This window comes from Panthera tigris, chromosome D2 (assembly GCF_018350195.1).
Source record: "Panthera tigris isolate Pti1 chromosome D2, P.tigris_Pti1_mat1.1, whole genome shotgun sequence".
NCBI lineage: Eukaryota > Metazoa > Chordata > Mammalia > Carnivora > Felidae > Panthera > Panthera tigris.
The window spans coordinates 14,957,214-14,984,770 of NC_056670.1; the positions used below are offsets into that span (position 1 = coordinate 14,957,214).

At 41.9% G+C, this 27,557-nt stretch overlaps 1 protein-coding gene across 2 annotated transcripts in view; it reads right to left on the reverse strand.

Moving 5' to 3' along the window:
- MAP3K21 (mitogen-activated protein kinase kinase kinase 21) overlaps window positions 1-27,557 on the reverse strand; it is a 60,774-nt gene that overhangs the window by 17,765 nt on the left and 15,452 nt on the right. For both annotated transcript variants that reach the window (XM_042960662.1, XM_042960661.1), the window contains exons 2-6: window positions 24,678-24,858; window positions 18,664-18,812; window positions 17,631-17,806; window positions 8,204-8,444; window positions 578-700 (exon numbers count right to left, since the gene is read on the reverse strand). In XM_042960662.1, coding sequence (XP_042816596.1) covers window positions 578-700; window positions 8,204-8,444; window positions 17,631-17,806; window positions 18,664-18,812; window positions 24,678-24,858 — 870 coding nt within the window. The remainder of the gene's footprint in view (window positions 1-577; window positions 701-8,203; window positions 8,445-17,630; window positions 17,807-18,663; window positions 18,813-24,677; window positions 24,859-27,557) is intronic.

Sequence of the window (27,557 nt, forward strand, 5' to 3'; positions counted from 1 at the left end):
TGGGTTTGAACTGTGTAGGTCTACTCACATGCTGATTTTTTTTTTTTTAATACAGTACAGTCTGGTATATGTATGATTTTCTTAATAATATTTTTCTGTACCTTACTTTATTATAAGAATACCATATATGATACATGTAACATGCAAAATATTTGTTCATTGACTCTTGATGTGATCAGTAAGACTTCTAGTCAACAGTAGACTATTATCCGTTAAGTTTCTGGGGAGCCAAAAGTTATATGTGGATTTTCAACTGCACTGTGTGGTGGGTGGGTGTTCAGTGGCCCTAACCCTCATGTTGTTTAAGGAGCAACTGTATATACAAATATTGAATACTTACGTCGTATACCTGGAACTAATATAATGTTACGTATCAGTTACATCTCAATTCAAAAAAGAAAAAGAAAATTAGACTAAGAAATGTCAGACCAAATTTTGTTTTCTGAATGGTTGTGACATCTATGAATGTCACGTGTTCGTTACAAGGACCTTTAATACACCTCGGGCTGGATGGAATCCAAGTCGGTTCACGACGGAAATCCCCCCAGGAGCCCCTGGGCTGGGGGAGAAAGCTTACGCTGTATTGCTCGAAGCCGAGGAATCACCGTGGGGCTACTAGGCGGACTGGAACCATTGCTGTTCAAGCTCCTCCGTTTGTCCAAGTTGGGAGAGGCCTGCACGGTGATTTTATGCTGGAAATCTGTTGGACATGGAAACAAGGAAGAATTAAGGTTTCGTAGTTTTTAAGTTCCATTCATGGCCACTTTCATCAGCACAAAGCAACAAAAGCAAAAACTGCCCAAGGGTAAGAAGGCAGGTATCTCTGGCTCTGTTGCTTGGTTTCCTTCTTCTCTTCCATTCAGGGTTCAAGTCAATAAATGACTCAGAGCCTACGATACGTTAGGTACGGTCAGACACATGCAGAACAATGAGACACTGAGTACTTGCAGAATCGAACCATCTTCTGGGAAGAGTTACCTTTGTGTAGCCTGATATGGTTATAAACAAAATTAGAAGAGGAGACTCCTTGGACTTAAATGAGCCTTGGTTCTGTCACTAGCAAACTCTGGACCTCAGACCAGTCTGGACCTCAGACCTCTCTGAACTGGTCTCCTCAACTGTTAGACAGAAACAACCAACATTGCACAGATTGCTGTGGTGATTAAAACAGAAAATGCAGTTAACGCTAAGGCGGCGGGGGGGAGGGGGGGGTGGTGGTTTCAGGACAAAACACTCCCCCCAATACTCCCCCTTAACCTATCACATTTCTTCACGACTGTCCACTCTTCATCAAATCTAGCATAAAAATACTCTGCTCTGTTTTTACGGGGTCTTCATTTCCTTAGGGGTCTTCATTTCCTTGTATAAAATGTACGTTAAATAATTGCTTTGCTTTTTTTCCCCCTGTTAATCTGTCCTTGACAGTCTGATTTTCAGACCCAGACAGGGACCCTAAGAGGGTCAAGGAAAACTCCCCAACTCTGTATCAGTTAAAAGCATTTTGTGGTCAACATACCCTACAAATCACAGTTAATCTGACCCAACCTTAATATGGGCAGCTGCCACGGAAGAGTATGTTGACAATATGGGAATATACAGAAGGGGTAATGTGACCAGAGGGAAGTGGAGGGAGTCTGGGAAAACTCTGTCAACTGTAAGAAAGTTATCAAAACCTTAGACCCAGGTAAAGGAAATTATTGGGTGTTCTTTCAGAGTGCACGGCTGAGCTTAACCTTTGACTTTCTCTTGACAGGGCTAATTTTTACAACTCTGTCAGGGCAGAGGTTAACTTGTAGATTCTATCTGGTGGCAATACCAACAATTTCTGTCTGGTGTGAAAGACAATCCCCAAGGTTCTGGTTACTGCCATCCTGGGCACTAACCAGATTTGTATTTAACCTAGCAATCTAACCCTAACGTCCCCTTATTAAATTGTCCGTACATACTTAGCTCCTCAAATTCTCAATGAAACCAATTGTAACTGGTTCTCTGGTTATTAACGAGTTGAATAAAAATCTTGGACACGTGTCCATTTCACATTTGAAAGAGAGCTATAATTTTCCTTTCTGAAAACTATACTTTATGCTTTATTTAAAAAAATTTTTTTTAATGTTTATTTTTGAGAGAGAGAGAGAGAGAGTGCAGGGGAGGGACAGAGAGAGAGGGAGATACAGAATCCGAAGCAGGCTCCAGGCTCTGAGCTGTCAGCACAGAGCTGCACGCGGGGCTCGAACTCACGAGCCGTGAGATCATGACCCGAGCCCAAGTCGGATGCTTAACCAACTGAGCCATCCAGGCGCCCCTATACTTTCTGCTTTAAAGAACTTTAAAGAACCACCCAGTGTTTGGCATGAGGGGAAGCTGGAATTTGGTAGCCCAGACATCCATCCAATCATTCATGTTAGACGCCTGCAAATTTTTAATACTGTCTCCTCCCCCACCCTCCATATCCAATTAAACACAAAATAGCTTGTAAATTTGGGGTTACAGATTCATGTCAGAGCTTTCGTTGAGAAATTTATATTCTTGCTTCTGGAAGCAGCCAACTCCACATCAGAATCCCAGCTTACCACTTCCCAGCCACGTGGATTTTCGGGAGGTGACTTAACCTCCTGGGGTCTCGATGTCTCCATATACAAAACTGGATAATAAATAATGATTCCTACTTTGTAGGACAGCTATGAGAAATTAAATACAAAGAAGTACAGAAAATATTTAGCTCGGGGCTCCTGGCATAATACCTGTTCAGTAGATACAGGTTAGTGATTCGTTTTGTTCTCTCCGTCTCTACGGCATCCATCATTCCACGCTGAACCTGCCACATTTTCTCTTGATCTTCCTGCACCTCTCCCCTGGGCCCCTCTCATCTAGCTCACAGCAGTCAGATGCATTTTAAAAACGTATGCCAGACCATGCCATTCCTTTGCTGAAAACCCTTCAAAGGCTTTGCTTTTTTTTTTTTTTTTTTTTGAGAGAGAGAGAGAGAGAGAGAGAGAGAGAGAGCATGAGCAGGAAGAAGGGCAGAGAGAGAGGGGGAGTCACAGAATCCAAAGCAGGCCCTGCACTGTCAGCACAGAGCCTGATGCCAGGCTCAAACTCACCAGCCATGAGATCATGACCTGAGATGGAGTCAGCGCTTAAGGGGCTGAGCCGCCCAGACGCCCTTAAGTTACTTAAGTTCTTAAGTTACAGAGATCAAAATGCTAACACACTCGGGGTTCTTCGTGCCTCTAGCCTCATCCTGCCCTGTTCTCCCGTCACTTGCTATGGTTTGAACCAGGGGTCGGCAAACTTTTTCTGTAAAGTGCCACATAGGAAATGCATGGCCTCTGTCACAATTACTCACATCTGCTAATTTAGCAAGAAATCAATCATACAATAGACATAAATGTGTTCCAATACAACTTTCTTATGGAAATGGTAATTTAAATTTCATGTAATGTTCACGTACCATGAAATATTGTTCTTCTTATTCTTTTCAAGTATTTAAAAGTGCATGAGCCACTCTTAGCTCGTGGGCTGCACAGAACAGGTGTGGTAGGGTAGATTTGGCCCACAGTGTGCAGTTTGCTGAGCCCGGGACAAACCACACGGGTCTTTCTCAGTTCCTGGCAGGAACCAAGCCTTGTTTGCATGTGCTCTCTTCCTTCTCCCTCTGTATTCAGTCAAGTCTTATTTCAAGTCTCAATTTAAAATTTTTGCCAGGGCACCTGCATGGCTCAGTCGGTTAAGTATCTGACTTCAGCTCAGGTCATGATCTCGTGGTTGGTGAGTTCCAGCCCTGTGTTGGGCTCTGTGCTGACAGCTCAGAGCCTGGAGCCTGCTTCAGATTCTGTGTCTCCCTCTCTCTCTGCGCCTCCCCCACTCACGAAAGTGGAGAGGGAGAGCTGTCAGACACGCTCTGTCTCTCTTTCTCAAAAATAAACATTAAAAAAAATAAAAATTTTTGTAAATCCTTTTATTTTGTTTTCATTTTTTTTTTTAGAGAGAGAGAGAGAGAACACCTGGAGCAGAAGAGGGCCAGAGAGAGAGGAAGAGAGAGAACCTCAAGCAGGCTCCATACGAGGGGCTCGATCTCACAACCCTGGGATTGTGACCTGAGGCGAAATTAAGAGCTGGACATTTAACCAACTGACCCACCCAGGTGCCCCCAAATCTCAACTTAAATGTTACTTCTTTAGGACAACTTTCTTGATCTTCGTAAAGCAGGTGACACCTTTCCACTACTCACTGTCATATGACTTTTCCCTCATAGCAGTTAATAATTTTATCAAGTAAATAAGTATTTAATTATTAGCTTAAGTTTCGCTCCCCTCCCAATACAGTGTCAGCTCTACGCTGGCAGGGGCCATATAGACTCCATCACAGTACGACCCCAGCGCAGGCTGGCGAAATGCCTCGCCCATGAAAGATACTCAGTAAATCTCTGCTGAATCAATATTTTATCTGTTTACGTTTATAAGTAATGTAAGGGCAGAGATCATGTTTATTTTTTCGCAATCCCTATTACTTGATCACGGCAAATCCTCAAGTATTTGTTGAAGGCGAAAATGGTGTAAGGTTTTACGACAGAATCCGCCTGGTGCTCACTTACAGTCAATTGCTGAAAAATACACAGCTGGGTGTAGGGTGGTTTGGAAGACAAAACAAGTGGAAACGAAGTAGCAGATGGGAGGCTTCCTCCATCTACCAAGATCTGACCGGGCAGAGAGCAGTCTGAACAAAGATCGGATGTGAGAGAACAGTTCAGCAGGTGATTGGACTGATTGGCGGGTGGGGGAAGGTTAAGAGAAACAGTCTTACCCGTAGGTATGAAAGAGTTTATTTTAGATTGAAGTGCTTTATAAAGGTTCAGCTAGCCCCATGATTTGTCATAACACTGGAAGCAAATTCCCCATGAGTTCTGCGGAAGGAGGAGCCACCAGCCCAGAGTAGAGCAGAAGGCGGCTGTGTTCTTGTAGCCCTCAGAACTAGAACCCGGAACCAGACCACAGCATGGAAACGATAAACCAGGTGGAACAAGGGATGGCCGGGTGACCAGCAGAGAACATCTGTAAGGCCAAGGAGGAGTAGCACAAGTACCAAACTGGATTTTAACAATACCTAAGATTCAGAGTGCTTGTGACCTCCTGGAAAAGTCTAAATAATTTCTCTATCACAAAAAAAGGACTCTAAGTTTAAAAAAATTTTTTTTAATGTTTATTCATTTTTGAAAGAGAGAGAGAGAGAGAGAGAGAGAGAGAGAGAGAAAGCAAGCGGGGAGGGGCAGAGAGAGAGGGAGACACAGAAGCCAAAGCAGGCTCCAGGCTCTGAGCGGTCAGCACAGAGCCTGACGCAGGGCTCGAACCCACGAAACAGGAGATCATGACCAGAGCCGAAGTTGGATGCTTAACCGACTGAGCCACCCAGGCGCCCCTGGACTCTTTATGTCTTAAACATAAAGAAAATATTCTTTTTGTTTGTTTGTTTGTTTGAGAGAGAGGGGTGGAGAGAGGAGAGAGAATGAGAGAGAGAGAGAGAAAGAGAGAGAGAGAGAGAGAGACCGCACGCATTGGGAGGGGCAGAGGGTGGGAGAGAACCCAAGCAGGCTCCACATTCAGCATGGAGCCCCACTCTGGGCTCGATCTCACTACGGTGAGATCACGACCTGAGCCAAAATCAAAAGTCGGACATTCAACTGACTCAGCTACTCAAGGGCCCCCCAAATATTATTATAAATACCCTTGTCCCTGTGAGTTGAGGAAAGGTTGACTTTGTCCCAGTTCTACATTTAGGAAAACTAGCTGATGTTCAGTTTTTCATCCTACTTGAGAGAATAATTTTCTCATGGCAGATTCTCCATGAGGTCCCCAGACTTTCGCATAAAACTATACTTGTGTTTTTATTGGCAATATTGATGTTTCATGACAGTATCAGTGGGAATAATCATTTGACCCTGCAAATAGTAGCATTTGCGCGCGCACACACACACACACACACTCTCACATGTGCACATGTGAAGGAAGATGACTGTGGCTGGCTTTTGGCATTTCCGAAGTGGTTAAAATCAGGATCCCACTGCTTTTGAAAGATACCAAATTTGAAGGCTTCAAACCTTCTTTGCCTTATTTTATAGGTTCTAAACATACAACTTTGGCCTGAGATAAACATAAGGCAGAGCACGTGGTACAAAGTGGTCACCATAGAAATACATCTACCGTGATCACTCTGAGATTCCAACAAGTTCCAAGAATTCACAAAGTACAATTTATACTTTATGTAGATGATATCGTCTACACTTTTGTAGATTATATCGTCTCATTTTATAAGCATCCACCCTTGTTTGGGGACTGCCCATAAAGGACTGCCAGCGGAAGGATTACGTTGGAGTTTTCTAGTGGTTAAGTCATCACAGCTATAAATAGTCATAAGATTAAAAGTTATCCTCTGTGATTCTGAAGGACAAAATTACGATGAGCTAATTTTTCACATTTAATAACAAGTTTTTGGAAGAGGGAGAGGCACAAATATTAAAGGTCAGTTTGTAGGAGTCTCCAATATGCTTCTGAGAAAATTTTTAAGCTAGTCACACATAGGGAAAATTTCCTGCAAAAGGGGTTCAAGCGATTTGTACGCTGAAAAGAAACTACCACCGCCATTCGAGCTGCTGTCTAGCAGATGTTTCTTCCTTAATAGTGTACCGCTAAACAGTACTAACATTTGGTAACTCAAAGAATTTTCTAGAAGGCAATAAGTTCATTGGAGGTGCAAATAATTGCTTTCTCTTCTATACTAAGCAAAATTCCTGGAGGAAATAAGTCACTATTGTTACAGTTATTTTTCTCTTTGGATATGTATCCTACTTTGGGACACTATGCAAGTAAATTGTGTGTGTGTGTGTACCTGTGTATATGTGTGTGTGTGGTGGGGGGGGAAGTTGGGGGAATCTAAAGAGAATCAGTTTCCAGAGCAGTAACAATCTGACAACAATGTAGCAACACCTTGTGGCCAGAAGAGGTAAACCCCATGCTAAATTAAAGAAACAATTTCATTCTTTGAAAATGGATTAGGACTATAGCAGATTTTGGGGGTATGTTTTAATGGGAAATCTTTTATTGAATGCTGTAAGGCAAATAAATGTAGAACAAATTCTCAGAAAGAGAGAATGTAATCCAGGAACAATATAAATCTAGCAAAAATAATCGAATTCATATTTGGTCTGCTACAAGTGAAGACAAGATATTGCGGAAACACGATTTGAGAAGAAAAGCAGGAGTGAAAGTGACCTCAGGAATCCTGAGACGTTTGCTTTCATCACTTTACCACTGAAGAGTAAAGAATCACTGGAACGATTTAATTTTTTTCTTCCAAGTTTATTTTCCATCAGTTTCTCATTAGCCATGCCCCTCCCAAGTCTCCCAGGGAATCGGTGAATATTAATTAGCATAACCTAGTCGCAACACAGATAGAAGGTTGATAGAGCCAAGACCTGGAGAAATTCTGAATTTTTCTATCATCTACACATGAAAGCAGAAGCCTCATCATAAATAAAACAGTTTCTTTTAAATTATGTGGGACCCACAAGACAGCACAGTCAGTGGTCCCCCAAGTTACACTTTGGCTAAAAAGCAAACATCCGAAGAGATCCTGAAAAAAGATCTTTTTTTCCTCCAGAGAGGTCAAAGGTAAAGGCAGGAAGGACCACACACAGCCTGCTCCCACTATATCAAACCAAATAATCAATAACGTATACTGTGTACTCACCATGGCCACATATCAGCGATTTTCTGACTGAGGGCATTGGCAATAATCCAAAAAGTCACATTATGTTGGGAGGCTTCCAGTAGTTTGTGATAAGCAATTTTATGAGACAATGTATACATACTCTATATAAAAGAAAAGTGTTGTTGGGGTACCCGGTGGCTCAGTCGGTTAAGCGTCTGGCTTCAGCTCAGGTCATGATCTTGCGGTTCAGGAGTTCGAGCCCCGTGTGGGGCTCTGTGCTGACAGCTCGGAGCCTGGAGCCTGCTTCAGATTCTGTGTCTCCCTCTCTCTCTGCCCCTCCCCCGTTCATGCTCTGTCTCTCTCCGTCTCAAAAATAAATAAGTGTTAAAAAAAAAAAAAAATCTCATCCTTCCGTCTCTTCCCGGGCTGGAGACAACAAAGAAGCCCATCACACAGATGACATTCAAAACTCTTGCGACACACGCAGACGAGCGCATACCTGAAGGTAAGCTGATGCGATGTCCGTCTTTGAGCTTTAACCGACTCCGCCTGAACTTTCCCTTCCTCTTCTTGACGTTGGGCTTCTCCTGGTTTAACTGGAAGATCAAAATGTTGAGCTCCCGCTCCAGCACGTCGATCTCCCGCTCGGCCAACTGCTGCTCCCGCCTCTTGAGCAGCGCCTCCTGGGACTTCTGCTGGAGGGCGGCCCGGGTCAGCTCCTCCTCGCGGGACCGCAGCTCCTGGGGCACAGAGCACGCGGTGTAAGCAAGAAGCAAGTGGGGGTGGCTCTTCCAAAGCTCAGCCCCCCGCCGCCCTGGTCCTCTCGGGGCAGCAGCCTTGGCAATCAGGACTGCAGGAGCTAAGACCTCCCCGGCCCAGCACTGACTCAGACTACAAGCAATCCGCCTGCGCTCTGCGTCCTGAGTCTCAGGGTCCCCAAAAGGTGTCACCAATTTTTCGAACCCGATTTTAACACTTCTCCCTCCTCATCGCTGGCCCTCATGATCACCTGACACAGAAAGTGTTCAGTAACACAGAGCAACAGAGGACAGAGGTGATCGACTCATTTCCCAAATAAAGCCAAACGGTAAGACTTGACTGATGAAAGGAGAATCATTCTACTCATGAAAGACCACAGTTCAGATTTCTCTACCTGGGAAGAACTTCGTTGGGTTATTTAAGGATTTGCTTAGGGGTTAAAACATCCTGGTGGAGAGATTCCAGGAACAACAAAGCTAATGGGTCAGAAGGCAGCGGAAGGCCCAAGAGAAATGAAAATGAGCATCCCTAAAATTGTAAGCCGCTGGAAATTGAATTTTTCAGGACCCCATGGATGAATGAGAAGTATCACTTCTGACACAGATCGCATGAATTAGCTCATGAAGGCCGCTCTGTCACAATTAAAGTCTAACTTCCAAAACTTGGCTTTGGTTTCAGAATTATTTAGCTTCATAGAAAGCCCATGAATTAAAGAATACAGTTAATCCTTGAAGAACACTGAGTTGGGAGCATTGACCCTCCCCACCCCCACCTTGCCATGGAAAATCCATATATAACTTTTGAGCCTTCAAAACATAACCACTAATAATAGCCTACTGTTGCTGAGAAGTCTTACCAACCACATAGTCAATTAACACGTATTTTGTATGTTACATGTATTACAGAGTGTATTCTTACAATAAACGAAGCTATAGAAAAGAAAATGTTTAATAATAATGGAGAGAAGATATATTTACAGTCCTGTACTGTATTTATTGAAAAAAGCCACATATAAGTGGACCCACATAGTTTAAACCTGTGTTGTTCAAAGATTGTTCCTATTAGGAAAAAAGTACTCAATAGTAAAACCAAGAACTCTACCAAGTTTTAAAATCACACTTCCACTCTTATTTCATTTCTATAAAATGTTATGTGTGTCTTTTTTTTTTTTTTTTAATGTTTACTTATTTTTGAGAGAGAGACAGAGTGTGAGCGGGAGAGGAGCAGAGAGAGAGGGAGACACAGAATCGGAAGCAGGCTCCAGGCTCTGAGCAGTCAGCACAGAGCCCGATGCGGGGCTCGAACTCACGAGCGATGAGATCACGGCCGGAGCCGAAGTCGGCTGCCTACCGACTGAGCCACCCAGGCTCCCCTAAAATGCTCTCTTCTTTACCAGAGACATAAATGTTCCTTTTAGTGCTGAACTTCTTTCTCTTCTTGATTACCCTGCTACTAAATCAAGCAGTCATACTGAAATCAAGGCATTTACAAACTTTTAATTACACTGCTCCAGAAAATTTAATCTTAGACTATCCCAACACCAGAAGCTTTGTTAGAAACTATAGATGCCATCTCAGATGTAGCTTTGAGCTAGGAGCTGTGAGAGCTCCGAGGACTGGGCAAACATATCACACTTTATATAAGCAGCCACACTTGATACAGCCCATGTCAAGAATACTGATACAGAAAAAAAACAAAACAAAACAAAAAAACACTCTAAAATAGAGGCTCATGGAAGAAACCAGAGCTGAGGCATGGGATTAAAATGTCAACTCAAGTCTGCTAATCCCTTGGACTTTTTATAGAGGGGCTCAATGAATACATGGAGGCTGTCAGTACAATTATCACAGAGGAAAAACCGAAGACCCTCATTCCGTAAATAAATATAATAATATCAAGAAGAGACGGAGGAGTTCTAAAAAAAAACAAAAAAAATTATTTATTCAGATCAAATGAATTCTGAATTTATTGTTAATTTACAAAGTGGGCTGAAATTCACCTTTGAAACATTCTTAAAATTTGCTTTTTCTAAACAAAGCTCACAAAATTGCAAAAGATTTACTTAACACCGGTTGATATTCAAGTCACTTCTGCTAATATGTACCAGCTGATTCTTATTTATAAGCAGATCAGTATTTCTTCGTTACATTATGCTGGACGTAAATTATATACTACATGAAAGGAAAAGAAAATGAAGAAAATGCTACATATTAGAAAAAATTCTGAAATCTGTTATATAACTGATGGCTTTTTCCAACCAGTTTGTCCAAACTGGAGACCTTACCACCGTGTATTTGGGGACAAAAGATACTTTCCAGTCAACTTTCAATGTCTAACTCATTACTGTCTGCCCTTTTGTTAAGATATTACTTTTCAGTGGTGTTGATATCAATCCAATTAGCTATTATGGAATGAAATGGCATAAGGTACAGATAAGGCCAGCAAATTCAATTAGGCTTTTTGTGTGTTACTACTACAATAATTGAAGAAGAAACCATTTTTAATTCTGGGTCCCGGGCGAAAATGTGGATCCCCTGGCCATGGCTTTATAAGTTAAAAACAAACAAACACTTGCCCGAGACTTAAGAGAAAAAAAATAAGATCAAAGAGAAAACAGCCAAAGTACTCTTCTTTCTGGATGCATTTTAAAACATTCAAAAGTAAAAGAAAAAAAAAGGCTAGAGTATTAGAACCCCTTCGAATACTTTGAAATTATGAAGCATACACAAAAATTCTTTTGGTTGCTGAGATTTCTAAGCAGTAATATTTGTTTAATTGCTTGGCACAGGCCAGTCTAGTAATGGCAAATCCAGATTCCTGGCAGATGTTAATCATTAATGGCGGCATGTCTTCCAATAGTGGTTCAAAAACAGGTGCATGGACCCAGTGCACAAAGACAGACACACAAAGATAAGCAGCCAGGAATTTAGGGAGGAACCGATATCCGTGGAGGCTACAGTTTACTGAGTAACGCAGAGCACAGCCAAGTTACTGACCATTAATTCCAAGTCTGACGCCTCCTACCTTAAGCAATCAGTGAACGAGAAAGGGAGATAGTGCACGTACACCCTGCCCTCGACTCTGTCGAGAAAGACACAAGTAGAAGAAACCTTTGAGCAAAATCCAAGAACAAAAAACCCCCAAAAAGCATTATAGATTCTCTTCAATTTTGAGTCAAAGGCTCGTAAGATACCATAAATGTGGTATTTCAAGGAGCACTGCACAGATATCACATAGAAAGAGAAAGCAAGGACGCCATGAGAGGACAGCTCAAAAATGATTCCAAAGAATAATAAAGAAACTACTGTAAACCCCCACACGGAGAAAGGGAAGACACGCATTCTTGAAGGATGCTTTTTGACTTTTATACAATGTAAAGTAAGAATTAATTCACTGGATATCCTTCTATCTGCCAGTGTCATGAATAACTATCAATAATTTAAAATAAGTAAATTAGATAAAAATCATCGTTATTAATAACACCACCTCTAAATTTTAAATCCTGTGACTTCTTTTATTTTTCCTCTAAATTCACTCCCATTCCCCAAAATCTTTTTTTTTTTTTTAATTTTTGCTATTAAACATCTAATCTTAGAATTCCTGAAAACAATTTGGGGAAGTGTGAAAACAAAACAAAACAAACAAAATGAGTATTTTTCTCGACCATGTTAAGTGAACGAAAATGTTTTAAAGTTTCCAAGAAACTATTAATAATATCGTGGAAAGTAATCCTTCGATGAAACACAAGATGTAAAAGCTAATCTGGCCAGTCACTTTCAAGCATTTTCCTGCTCAGAGGAGCCCAGTTTCCCGAATGACTGGGCCAGGGATTGGCAGCGGCTGTTAGAAGCTGCTCTGGTTCCAATCAAAGCCACCGCTTTCTTTGGCACTTGCCAAGTAATGGGCACTGCTCTCAGCCCTGTGCACACACCATGGGGTTAAGCCCCACACCACCCCAGGGAGCCGGCAGCGTGACTGTGACCTTTAAGGGGGAGGAGGTGAGCAGGGAGGGAAGAGCCCCGGGTCCAGCCAGCTGTCTGGCTCCAGTCGTAACCGCTTCGCTAGACTGCTATGGATTTTGGCACTCTGCTAAAAACTTGTATTAAAAAAAGGGAGGGGGAAGGGGTCTATCGTTGTTTTTAGAATCCCATTTCGATATCCCCTTTCGTCTGTGTGGCTCCCTCGAGGGAAGGAAGCTGAATGCAGTCTACTGAGCCACCGTCTGCTCGAAGCGTCAGAAAGTTGTTGATTCCCAGACCACATTTTCTTATATTAAATATAATTTATTGTCAAATTGGTTTCCTTGTAAAACCCAGTGCTTATCCCAACAGGTGCCCTCTTCAGTGCCCATCACCCACTTTCCCCTCTCCCCCACCCCCCATCAACCCTCAGTTTGTTCTCAGTATTTAAGAGTCTCTTATGGTTTGCCTCTCTCCCTCTCTGTAATTTTTCCCTTTCCCCTCCCCCATGGTCCTCTGTTAAGTTTCTCAAGATCCACATATGAGTGAAAACATGTAGTATCTTATCTGTCTTTCTCTGCCTGACTTATTTCACTTAGCATAATACCCTCCAGCTCCATCCACACTGCTGCAAATGGCCAGATTTCATTCTTTCAAATTTTCAATTTTCTCATTGCCAAGTAGTATTCCATTGTATATATAAACCACATCTTCTTTATCCATTCATCAGTTGATGGACATTTGGGCTCTTTCCATAATTTGTCTATTGTTGAAGGTACTGCTATAAACATTGGGGTACAAGTAAGTGCCCCTATACATTAGCACTCCTGTATCCCTTGGGTAAATTCCTAGTAGTGCTATTGCTGGGTCATAGGGTAGATCTATTTTTAATTTTTTGAGGAACCTCCACACTGTTTTCCAGAGCAGCTGCACCAGTTTGCATTCCCACCAACAGTGCAAGAGGGTTCCCGTTTCTCCAGACCACATTTTATTATTTAAAAAAATTCTTTTTAACATTTATTTATTATTGAGAGAGAGAGAAACACACACACAGAGCATGAGCAGGGGAGGGGCAGAGAGAAGGGGAGATACAGAATCCAAAGCAGACTCCAGGCTCTGAGCTGTCAGCACAGAGCCTGATGCAGGGCTTGAACTCACAAACTGCGAGATCATGACCTGAGCCCAAGTTGGTCACTCAACCAACTGAGCCACCCAGGCGCCCCATCAGACCACATTTTAATCCCTGGAGCTTTGACCCAAGAGGCCCTACTTCCAAACTCTGCAACATGAACCCCCTGAGTTCTTCCAGTATTCCAGGGTAGCCCCTGCAATTACCATTCCCTTCTGCACCCCTTCTGTTCTTTGTCCAGACTTGATTTCCAGGTCCTCCTTCTGCCTTCCAGGCCATCTTCCTTGGGAGGCTCTTTAAAACCTGATGCCAACAGTCAAACCCACTGTCTAAGGCTGCATCTGCCAGTTTTGCATTTTCCAACTTACAAAATACTGAAAAATCTAAGAAGGGGCTGAATTACCTAAGCCTACTACTTGAAAAAAAAATGACTTCAGGAAAAAATAAGTGACTTCAGCAGTTTACATATTTCTCTCTAACCTTTATTTTAATCACTTAAAATTAGGAAATATTTAAAATACACTACAATCAGAGAGAACAGCAAATACCCACACACTCACTGTCAATATTTAACAGATGCTAAGGTTTTACCTCATCTGTTTCAGATCTGCTAAAGTCTCATATGCAGCACACGCTCTAAACTCTCTCCTCTCCCTCTTCTTGTCTGTGGTTCCTTGGTTGCCCCGTAACCCTCCCTCATCCAGACCTTCAGACTTTCGGTACATCTGAATGGCACTGGTTTATGTGTTTTACCAATTTCCATAAATGGTATCTAGCGTAACTATCCTTCTGCAACTCACTTTTTCCACTCAATTTTACATTTGAGATTTATCCTCGATGCAACATGTAGCTAGAATTCATTCATTTCCACTGGTTTGAAGATTTCCAGTCCGAATCAATACTGAATATACTGGATCAATACACAGCAGTTTGGGCATCTGTTCCCTGTTCATGGATACTGAGGCCAATCCCAGGTTTTCACTATCACAAACCACGCTTCAGTGAACAACCAAAACTTCCCCGGGCACACATGTGGGCGTCCCTCAAGAATATATAAGTAGAAGTTAAACAGCTGAGTTGTAAACCTCTTCGATGGCATAAGATTCAGAATAGATTTCCAATACATACATCTAAATTCCCTGTTTCCCTTGAGTAATAATGGAGGTAATGATAATCGCTAGTATCACTCACCTACTAGAATACATTTCAGGTTAGAATACATTCAGGATATTAAGAAACTTTGCGTAGGTTAATGTAACGTATTTATTCACTATCTACCATGTGCTGAGTACTCTGTTCAATGCCGTGGATGAAAACGACCAAGAATAAGATAGTGTAGCTGACTAATATATTATCTAGCAGAAATGGCAAACCAAGAATAAGTACGCAAGCTAATACTGAAGTCAGACTCAGCGCCAGCTGAGTGTGGGATGCTGTGACACACAGCTTATCTGGTGCATCTGGGTGAGGGGAGGGAGCTACAAAGGACTCACAGCCAAGGAGCCAGCAACTGTGAGGTGGGGCGAGAAGCTAAGGAGGGGACAGTATTCTGGACCCACAAGAGCATGTATCTGGAGCCCAAAGGTCAAGAATGTGGTGGCATCAGAGGAACTGAATGGAATTCAGGACGGTTGGGACACAGTGAGGCTACATATGGAAGGACAAAGGAAATTAATAAGGGAAAGAAATTGGCCGCTGAAGAAGGATGCTCAGATTTGCATTGTAGAAGGGCCACTGGAGGTGAGGGGACCAACTGGGGGAGCAAGACTGGATGCAGGACAACCAGGTGGGATGCTGTTGCAGTGACGCAGGTGGGAAAGCGAGGACAACAGGGATTAGGGGAGGGATTCCCACTGATGGTCTCTGTCACACAGGAGACCACCAGAAACATCTTCAAAGCCCTTGGAGGCCGGGTACCAATGAGAACAGTAATCTGTCCGTCACAGAAAGAAGAAAGCAGAATGAAGGAAGATCGGGTAGGGGTGAGGGGTGGGTTCTGACTTCGGTGTTTGGCTGGAAATGGTGCCAAGATCCACGTCTAGCCCCTTTGAAAAACTTGTCCACAAGATCCCAGACCCCTAGCCTGCCATTCTAAGGACCTCAAGAAAAGAGACTGTCGTAATTATATTTGTCTCCCAGGACTCTAATACTGCTCCCAGCACACAGTACATAGTCAGTACATGTTTGCTGGGAAAACACAAAACAGAACATAACCTTGAAACTCACAACAGTTTCCCCATGGACACGGTTTTAAGTTGTATGTATTTTTTAGAAAACAATTTACACGTTGGGGAGACCCTGTGACATGCCTGGGAGTGATTCCCAATTCAGTAAGACAATAGTAGACCTAAGCTTCTCAAAGACAGAATCTGGGCATGCGACGTCTTGGTGTCACGCACAGTATTATAAAAACCAGGTCAAGAAATGTTTATGCATGGGGCGCCTGGGTGGCTCAGTCGGCTAAGCGTCCAACTTCAGCTCAGGTCATGATCTCGTGGTCTGTGAGTTCGAGCCCTGTGTTGGGCTCTGGGCTGACGGCTCGGAGCCTGGAGCCTGTTTCAGATTCTGTGTCTCCCTCTCTCTCTGACCCTCCCCCGTTCATGCTCTGTCTCTCTCTGTCTCAAAAATAAATAAACGTTAAAAAAAAAAATGTTTATGCACATATATTCAAACCACAGCTTGTTATTCCCTCTTTGCACTTGGGTTGACCATAGACCTTTAGTATTACAGTCAATATAAAAGTCTAGACATGTAATACAGAGCCTCTCTGCCTCAGTCCAAGTTACTCTAGCATGAGGGAATGATTCTCAGCCATGTTTTAATGTCGTAAATTTGAATCAGCAAGTGGGCTCTTTATTTAGCAAAGCATTACTGCCCTCTTAAAAAAGAATTCTACTATTTTAGAATCACAAATATATGAGGTATAAAAATTCCTTCCTGGACAACTGCATGGCTTTGTAAAGGTTATCAAAAACTTGCGATGTTGTACTTTAGCCCAGACATTTCTTGCACATACAAACAGAACTTAACCTCTCGGATAATTATACACTTTGGACGGGCAGAATAAGGCTTGATTCATCAAAATGCTCAAGTACTACAAAAGGGTCTTCAAAAAATTAGTGCTGAACCTATAGCACAGAACCGTGCTGTAAAGTTGGGGTTCTTAGGGGCCGTGAAGTCACTGTGTCGCCAAAGGAGACCATGCTAATTGCATTCACTTCCCAACCAGTCTGCCTTCCAATTGGGTATACCTTTACTTCTCCTAGTTCACTGTGTATGTCGTGGCATAAATGCAGCCTCAGGTATGTTTCACATAGATGTTTATTTAGTGCTTCTTAAAATAAACAAACCAACCGGAACTTAACTCAACATACTAAAAGGTTCAAAAATTATACTTTCCCAGTTTCTCCAGGAAAGCACTGCTTTGGAGATAAAAGGGTGTGTGTGTGTGTGTGTGTGTGTGTGTGTGTGTGTGTGTGTATGGGGGGGTGTCTAGCATAAGAAGGGCTTTAAAAGATACAGTCAAAAACTTTAAAAAGACACCTTTGTGACAAACTGTGACATTTATAGAGTATTACATGACATCTAGGAATTACTGTTACTTTTTGAGATAATAATGGCAAGAAAGTTATTTCTAAAATTCTTACCAGTTGGAGATGCCTGTTTTAAGATTTAAGGGTAAAAGGACATGAATCGAGGATTTAATTTAAAGTATTCCATTTAAAAAAAAAAAAAAAGATGATAATGGGACTAAGAGATGTACAAAATGACAAAAAACTGACAGTTACTAAAGCTGGTTAATTTATACCAAGGACTCAGTATGCTGTTCTCTCTTCTTCTAATTTTTTTTTTTTTTTTTTTTTTTTACTTTTGAAAATTTCCCTAACAAAAGATTGTTTCTTTTCCAAAGATACATTTTGAGGACACTTCTGTTTTGCTTCGTTTTAGCTGGAAGGTAAGAATCAGTAACTATTCATGTCTGAAAATCTTTTGCAATAGTGCTAACCGTGTTCTTGACTCATGTTTTCCATAATCCTCGCAAATGTGGGTATCTTCTGCGATGACTATATCTCTCTCACCTTTTCCTTTGTTCTCAGTTCATCAAACATTTGCTGAATTTCTAGCTTCCAGTCATCTTGCATGGAATGAAAAGATTCCTGAGGCAGGTCAGTCATAACTGCCTTTTCAATAGCAGTCAGTTGTTCAAGGATTAAGGGAAATGATGGACGAATGTGAGGGTCTTGTTGCCAGCACTCTAAAATAAACAAGAACCACATTAATTCCATTTCTTAGCACAGCCCAGATTTTCAGCCCATGCTGATGGTGTCTACTGAAGATCTGAAAAATCAACTGATGACGATTTTGAAAATTTTATTTTACACAGCATCCAGGCCAGTGGCACGTATACAATATTCGCTGTTAGGGAAGGCTCTTGTGGTTTCTCTTATACGACATGAATACTGGATGTGTGTGCTCCATGCTTCATCATGAACTGTGTGTATCAGGGGCCTAAGCTGCCCGGCCGGTGATTTACAGGTACGGAGTTCTAGAACTTGGCCCAAGAAACCCGAAATCTCCAAAATGTTATAATCACATGAGAGGTTCTAAGAAATGGCCTCGTAATGAAGGAAGGTAACTAGCTGCCTACAAAAGGAGTCAGTTAATTTTTAAAAGCTAAACATCAAATAGATAAGGTCATGGCAAAACCACGCCGGTTAAGATCGTAAAACATTTTTGATCATTAGGTGGAATTTAAAATAGCAGAATGGAGCCAACTAAATTCTGTCTTTGAACTTTAGTGCTGTACTTGGTGAAAACTTTATTACCATTCGGTTGGATTTTGTACATAAATGAGTCACTGATAAAACCGGATTGTTTTTTAAAAAGTGACTTAATCCATCAATGCTTTACCTGATGTCTCAGATTGAAGACAAGGTTTCGGATTCATAAAATGGTACAGTTGCTTAAAAGCATCTGAAAATTAGAATTACTGCTGTACCCAAAGTATCCAAAAGTACCCTTTTGGATACAAAATACACAGATGTTCTCCTGAGCGGTTCCCCTTGCCTCCACAGACCCACCGAAACGGGGGGGGGGGGGGGGCACAGATACCTTTCATGAGCTTGGCAAACGGCTCAGGGCAGGTGGAAGGAATGGGCAAAGTGAGCTTATTGACGGCTACTCCGTAAGCCACGGCAAGCCCATCGATGCCACGGTAGGGGACTTCTCCCGTGAGCAGCTCCCACAGCAGGACTCCATAGCTGGAAAGCAAAATTGCCATGGAGTTAAATGGGTCAAAGGGTGTCTTTTTCTTCCAAACACAAGGGGTGGGATAAATGCATGTGAGCCCTCATTCAGCCCCGACTAAAAATCTTCCCTTCTGGGACGCCTGGGTGGCTCAGTCAGTAGAGCGTTAGACTCCCTTAATTTTATTTATTTATTTATTTATTAAAAACTGATCTCCCATTTTATTTAAGTTGTTATTTATTTTGAGAGAGAGAGACAGAGAGAGAGAGAGAGAGAGAGAGAGGGAGAATCCCAAGCAGGCTCTGACCGTCAGCACACAGCTCAATGTGGGGCTCAAACCCACGAACTGTGAGTTTATGACCTGAGTGAAAATCAAGACTCGGACGCTTAACAGACTGAGCCACCCAGGTACCCCTAGCGTCAGACTCTTGATTTTGGTTCAGGTCATGATCTCATGGTTTGTGGGTTCGAGCCCCATGTGGAGTTCCACGCTGGCTATGGATCCTGCTTGAGATTCTCTCTCTCCCTCTCTCTCTGCCCCCACCCTCCCTCATGCACTCTCTCTCTCTTAAAAAAAAAAAAGACCCTTCTCTTCCAACAAACCCTTTAGTGGCACGTATTCCAAGGTGCGAGGTGGGGTCTTCCACTGAACCCCCTGTTTAAACACACACAAGTACACACCTTCCCAGAAATCAGTTATGCATTAATTACAGGAATTAAAACTATATAATGAATAGGAAGCATAGAAGCAGTACATAACTGAACTAAACGGATCCAGAACCAGTCCACACTTTGATGTGGTGTTTTGACGTTTCTCCTTCTATCTCATTTTTCCACACTGGGATTAAACCTCTTGAGGATGGTCAGGGGCTAAAGACATTAGCCCCACAGAAATCTCATGTTATGCACCATAGGACTTAGATAGAACCATGTTGACTATTTTTAAATGGTTGTTTTGAAATTGTTCATCTTTCTGCCTCTCCCTTTATATCTTAAGAGTTGTGTTCCTAATATTTCTACCATATTGCTTAAAAGTAATGGACAAAAAAAACCAAAAAAAAATCAGCATGGGCCTCCCTGTGCCCACTAGTGGGACAAAACATCTCTTTTTTGTAACTCTGTATCCATTAGTACCTTAGTTTCCCTTTATAGTCTGCAAAACATGAAGTACAAATTAGCTTTTGTTAATACATTAAATATCAGCCACTCCAGACATCCCATTTGATTTTAAATCGAAACACACAGGCAGGTAAGGGATGGTCATGTTTTTTTTTGTTTTTTTGTTTCTTTTTAATTCTACTAACAACAAGTACGGTCCTATTTACTTTTCTAATCTTTGAAAAAATCATTACCTTTACATTTTAAAAAAACCATTTGAAATTTAGAGTGGTAACTTGATTCTCATTTCTTATGTTTGTTGCTTATATATAATGTGTAGACATAGTTTTAAAGACAGCAGACAGAAGGTAGAAAAATATGCCTAAAGAAAAGACCACACAGCTCAGAACAGCACCAAAAAAGCATTTAACTTTGGTTTTGGACTTGCTTTCTGAGTATCATTAGATTATTTTCTGATCTAAAGAGATGCGGGGGACTCAGAGCATCACAAATATAATAGAACAAGCCCTTCATGAAGGCGTGGTCTGCAAAAAGCTGGAAACTCTCTGGACTCCAGGCTCAGATCATCCCGGATACAATAACCTCTCATTTACACACTTCTCTGTTAGTGTCTATTGGACTCTAGACACTATACCGAAAACGTTCAGAATAAGAACGTAGCCATGGCGGAATGTGCCCAATCAATGGGGCCTTGGGCATCCTCCAGCTGACGTTCTACCAGCTCTAAGTAAAGATGTTTGAGTCCCGAGGCCCCTGAGTACAGGGCTCCCTGAGGCCGAGGAACAGGGCACCAGTGAAAGACAATTGGATCCTGACTCAGCAGACTGGAGTCTGAGTTTCGGGAGTATCACTGCTTACTAGCTGTGTCTCCACTCACAAAGCCCTTAACAGCTGATTGTGAATTAGCTGATCTATAAAATAATAGCGATATCTGTTCTGCCATCCCAAAGCTGTTTTATATATATTGTGTATATATATATATATATATATATATATATATATATATATATACTGTATATATATACTGTGTATATATATATATATATATACTGTTTTACATATACATACTGTATATATATACTGTTTTATATTGAAAAAAGGGGAATATATAATGCAGTACTTGTAAATTATATAATGCCATAACTATTAGCAATTAAGTGGAAACCAGTATTTTCCAAAGGTAATGACCTGTTTGGTGCCTTAAAAATTATCTACATTATGGTGTATTAGCAGAGATACTTTAATTCCAAGAAGTAAGTTTAATTTATAGACCAATCAACAAAAATCAAGTCAGAGCAGGAGACAAAAACAAAAACCTTAAAATAACTGGAAACTGTCTAAATTCAAAGCCACGTCTTGCTATTCTCATTAGCACATAAGAAAACTAAAACAAACAAGAACAACAATATAACTTTGCTTCTTGGGAGTTTCCGCAAAGGAGTAATTCAAGACAGGTCCTTTTTCTGGAGAGCAGAGGGCTTATGTTAAGAATTGATGTCAAGAAATGGAACTATTTCAATGGGACTATCTTTAGAATGTAATGCATATGCTTCTGTCCGCTGCAAATGGGTAGGATACAGTATAAATAAGGCTGTCTCCTGAGAGTTCAATGGCTTGATGAGCCAGAGTGATGGTAGCAGGAGTCTGGCTCCCAGGCCTGGGATGTGAGTATACTACTACTTACCAGCTTTACAACCTTGAGGAGATTTCTTAACATCTCAGTGTCTTGGTTACCTATTCTGTGGAAGTGCAGTGATCGCAGAAGATATTGTGAAAATTCAATGACAACGTCTGTCTAAGTTACTTTCCGGTGTAATAGCCAGTAAGGGGGAAGGACTGCGAGAGACGATCAATCCACTCACTAGTTAACGTACTCATCAATATGCTAGAATGATAGTCTACTGCACAGAGTTAAGTCATGTCTCTTGAATGAAATCATTTAAAAAAATTTTTTTAGTATTTATTTTTGAGAGACAGAGAGAGAGAGAGAGAGAGACAAAGTACGAGTGGGGGAGGTGCAGAGAGAGAGGGAGACACAGAGTCTGAAGCAGGCTCCAGGCTCCGGGCCGTCAGCACAGAGCCGGACGTGGGGCTCAAACTCATGGACCGGACCATGAGATCATGACCTGAGCCAAAGTCGGACGCCTAACCGACAGAGCCACCCAGGCACCCCTGAATGAAATTATTTTTACGGGAATATTATAAAAGGAGATTCTAAGGCAAAGGAATGCGAAATTCAGAGAGGGGGCCTTCCCACCCCTCCGCATCCTGACATCCAAGGACTCAAGAGTATGCTTGATGTATTAATGCGTTCTGCAGGTGTGTGGGGATGTTTGGTTCCACAACTAGGTGGCTCTAGAGGTCAGCAGTTTCTAGTCCTTTCCGTAGCACTTCATGTTTTTCTTCCTATCACCTACTTTGTTTTCAGCTGCCAACTTTTACCAGCTTAGCATCCCTCTCCCCCTTCTAGCTAGCTGCTTTTATTGAAAATCAGATCATCGAACATGTAAAACAGAGTTAGATATAAGCAGATTTTGAGAGAAGATGTGTCCAAGAAGTATATGGACTCAAGGAGCCCTATTTTGGCTAGCTTTAGATTTTTTTCCTTTTCTTTTTGCTTATCTCTTGATTCTTCTCTGTTTACAATAGGTGAAAAGTTGCTATAAAGCATTTATACAGATAGTCCAGCATTTATACAGCTTGTAATCACACAGTTTGTAAAAGAAGCACACAAAATGGAAGGGTTATAGTCTTAAGTAATGTTACTTTGAATATAAAATTGGTCCTTGGTGTATGTATCAGTTTCTAGAGTCTTGAAGTACAATCTCCCACAAGAATCACCTGTTTCCCTGAAGTATTTTGGTATTATCGTATGGCCAAAAAACTACCGTGGGTCAATCAAGAAAAGCACATTTAATGTTTTGTAGGGAAACGTCTGCTCAGACTCCACCAGCAGAGAGTCTAATTTCTTAAGTAAGGGATGAGACTCAAACACTTGTGTTTTCCAAAAACGGTCCTAAGACACTCTGGAACCCCAATGCAGTTGATAAATTTCTGAAAGGCCATAAGTAGAACAGTTAGGTCATACTGAAAATGCAGAGGATAAGCTTTAAAGAAATTTTCTTGGAACTTCTACCAACAGACGCTCTGCCACTAACGGGATGTGTGAATCGGAGAGAGGAATTTCTGCAGCATCCAGTGATGACAGGGGGAAAACAACTTTTGTTGATCCCCAATTTGGAAGTCGGATCTGAGTTCTACTCGCGGTCTTGCTACCAAACAGATACAAACTCTTAGCAAGTGACCCTTCTCTCGGCCTGAGTTTTTTCTTGTGTAAAAAAACTGGAGTTTTAGTCACTTTGCAAACTACAAGGATGGCTGGAGTCAAAAAGTCCGAGAACAACAAGTGTTGGTGAGGATGTGGGGCTGCGAGAGCCGGATACACTGATCGTGGGTGCAAATAGGTGGTTTGGGAAGTGGTCTGGGAGCTCCTCGAACGATGACCACACACGGAATTACCACATGGTGCAGCGGCTTCCTGCCTAGGTACAGACCCAAGAGAATTGAAAACCTATGTCCTCACAACAACTTGTCCATGAATGTTCATAGCAGCCTTATTCAGAATCGCCAAAGAGCGGAAACAACTCAAATGTTTATAGCAGCCTTATTTGGAATCGCCAAAGAGCGGAAACAACTCAAGCCCATCAACTGATTAACGGACAAATGAAATGTGGCAATCCGCCCAATGGAATATTACTTGGCAATAAAGAAGGATATCCTGACTCATTCTCCAACTTGAACCTTGAAAACATGAGGCTAACCAAAAAAGCCAGTCACAAAGGACCACGGGTCGTATGACTGCACCTATAGGAAATACCCAGAATATGCAAATCTGAAGCTACAAAATGTAGATTAGCAGTTGCCTGGGGCTGGGAGGGATGGGTGTGGGGAGTGATGGTTGCGCTGCGTAGGATTTCTTTTTCGGATTATGAAAATGTTCTCAAAATTGACTGTGGTGATGGATATACAATTCTATTAATATACTAAAAGCCACTGAACTGTACAGTTTAAATGGGCAGACTGTGTGACATGCAAATTATATCTAAAACAACTGCTACAAAACAGTAAAAAATCTAGAATTTTAATGCTAGCTACAGAAGATGCCCTTTAAATAAAGGCAAGTTAGCTCTTGGGCATCGTAGCTATTAAACATACTGATTTTTCTTTGTTGTTCTATTACTGATAATGTCTTCATGCCCCAATCAGACATAGCTGACTAACCTGGGATCCTATCTGGTCCAGCCCTCCATCCTCAAACTGGAAGCTTTAATCTTTAGATGATGCAATCTATAAAATGAAGGAGCAGATCTCGATTATTTTCTCAAACTCCTTCCATGCTACTCTTGTCTGTAAATCATGAGAAATCAAAATTTTACTTAAAAAAAAAGTAACAATATACTATTCTTTACTGACGAGCCTTACAAAATCTAGGCATTACTATTAGTTCAAGTTATAATCAGTTTTAATCAAACCTCGGATTTAACGAGAAGGTTCTCCTACCAAGTTATGAAGTCATGACGATAAAAAACCTCAAGTTACCTGTTCTGTTGTGATTACATCTTGACCCAAACCATGAAATCTTCAAAAAAGGCCTGTGTTCTCTGTTATGCTCAGGTGCTGAATACTTTGGGACTCATTTAAAGGAAGCATACCAACCAGTTTCTGCAGACGTCTGCGATCGCACAAGACCTGGTGCTCACCTCCAGATGTCACTTCCCTTAGAAAACAAGGAGGACTTGATGACTTCCGGGGCCATCCAAGCGTAAGTGCCCGCGGCGCTCATTTTGGTAGTCCTGTGCCATTCTCTCGCTAACCCGAAGTCTGTGATCTTCAACGTTTTATTGCAGATGTTGTCATGCTCTATCTTCTCGAGCAGCAAAACTTAAAAAAAAAGAAAAAAAAAGAATCAAAAGAATCAAAGGTGGAGTATTTTCACATTCTTCTAATTTTCTGATCCCAATGTTTCTTTGGTATTGAAGATACAACCTTCACCGCAGCTGGAAGATAAGTGAGAAATGGGCTTGTATTTTACCACCTTGCCTTACTTCCATCACCTATGTCATAACCTTTACTGGCTCATTAGTGCCTGCAGTGACAAGTTGTTTATTTTTTTTTAATCCACAGGCACAACACAGCTTAGCACTCTTTATGAATGTTTCCTTTTATGAGAAAGTAAATGATTTCTAGGGGCAAGAAACATTTACTGAGGTATCACAGGATCAGAAGTCTGTGAGAGTTCCGCCCCCCCCCCCAACCACCCCCCTTAAGAAAAGAATACACTGTTTTCTTCCTAGAAGGTAGGTCCTGATCTAAAGGCAGAGCCTCTACTGAATGTTTTAAAATTTTTTTTTAATGTTTTTATTTATTTTTGACACACAGCATGAGTCGGGGTGGGGGGGGAATGGCAGAGAGAGAGGGAGACACAGAATTTGAAGCAGGCTCCAGGCTCCGAGCTGTCAGCACAGAGCCTGAGCCGGGTCTCAAACTCATGGACTGCGAGATCATGACCTGAGCAGAAGTCGGACGCTCAACCGACTGAGCCACCCAGGTGCCCCATCTACTGAATGTATTAAAAAACACAGCAAACAGATGGACTGTCACCCTAAATCGTTACTAGCAAACACTATCTTATAGTAAATTTGCAAAATGCTTACAGGTTTTTAACTCCTAAAGATACTTGATGAACTGTGTTGCTTTACTGAAGCTCAAAATAGAACAAAAAGTAAAAGCTTGAGATAAATATTATGCAGATGCTGCTTTTCCTAGCCCTCAGCCTCCTGTCAACATACAGAATGTACAGAGCAACTTCCAGGAGCTGAGGTCACTGCCAGAGTCGGCCCCTGAGCTCTCGTGTAACAGTAGCTGAAACAAACATGCTGCTCAGTCTCTCCCCACCTGCACCCCGCACACCCCGCCCTTTGAAGAACCTGGGGTTCTTCTCTCCCCCTGCTTGACTTCCCTCTGCCTATACCCATGCAGAAACGTTCCTGACGTTTTCCACGTGACACTAATGTAGCTGCTTACCCGGTTCCTCCTTCCCATCTGCTACAAGGGGAAGAGTTTAAACCTACTGTTTTTGCTAACTTATCTCATTCCTTAAAAACCTGCAATCTGCCTTGTAGCTCCACTGGTCTTTTTCCAAAGCACCCCCTCCACCCCCCACCTTCTCCAATTCCCCTGCCACAGAATTACAATCGTCCTAACCGGCCAGGATAATGCATCTACCAGCAGATTCACCTTCCTAAAGTGTTATATATAGCATTCCTTTATTTTTAAACCTTCCGCACACAAACTCCCAATATAGGCAACAACGTGGATGAATCTCAAAACCGTCACGCCAAGTGAAAGCAGTTGGACATGAAAGGTGACATACTATGATTCCATTCGTATTCTGGAAAAGGGACAGAAATCAGATCCGTGCCTGCGGAGGCTGATGGCATAGGCTTCACTGCTAAGCTCCACAAGAGAACTTTTTGGGGTCATGCCAATTCTGTATCTTGGTGGTGGGGGTGGTCGTTGTTACAGGATTATACACATTTGTCAAAACTCAGCAAACTGAACTCCTTCAGAGGGTGAGTTTTACTGTATGTAAGTTACAGGGTGGTAAACCTGCATTACACAAAAAGCAAAAAGCAAAAACCAACTCCCGTGATTCCCGATGCCTCAGAGATAATGTCTACACTCCAACATGTGGGCCACCAGAGCTCCACCTCTGCACAGCAACCTACCTTTCAGACGACATCATCTTCCTCTGTATGTGTTTCCTCCACTTACACTCCTCATCCAGCCCCCACAGTGTCCTCTTGGTGGAACCTTCCAAATACCTCCAAGCAAAAGAAAATTACTCCCCCGCCCTTACTCACACGAACCTTGTGTTTCTATTACGGCCCTTATAAAACATAGGGTACTAGAAATATTTGTTTCCACCTCTGACTTCTCCACTTAGACTACTAGCTCTGAGAGAGCGAGTGTGTGAGTTAGGGAGTGAAAGAAAAGAGAGGGAGTGAGAGACAGAGAGAAAGTTGGGAGGGAGAAGAGGAAGAGGGGGACAGACACGCTCAATTCACATTCATACTCATGTTATCTACACCGCGTCTGGTCTTCTTCAAGGCAGGTGCTTCACGTTTACAGATGAACAAAACACGCACATTGTTATAGTTGCCCTTTGCAGGTGCCCTTCCCGCCTAACAGAAGTAACAACAAATAAGAGAGTCCCTAACAAGTGCTGAGTTTTCCCATACAGCTTGCACACATCCATTACTTCATTCAAGCCTCACAAAAATCCCAAGAGATGGGCCTTATCAGAGGATAATTAGTGTTAAAAAAAAACAAAAACAACAAAGCAACAGAACGAATCCATTTAAACAGTAATCAAATTTCAGAGTAAACAGGGCATGGTGGGGGGGGGGGATTGTTACTCAGGTTTTACCTTGAAAACCAAAATGAAAATAATTCCATTTCATCTTTTTTTTTTTTAAAAAGGACATTTGTGTAACATTGTTGCAACCATGTGCTAACTCTTAAAGGGATAAACGTAAAACAAGTATGTATGGAGGTCTTTTAGAGTCAACTATCCAAAC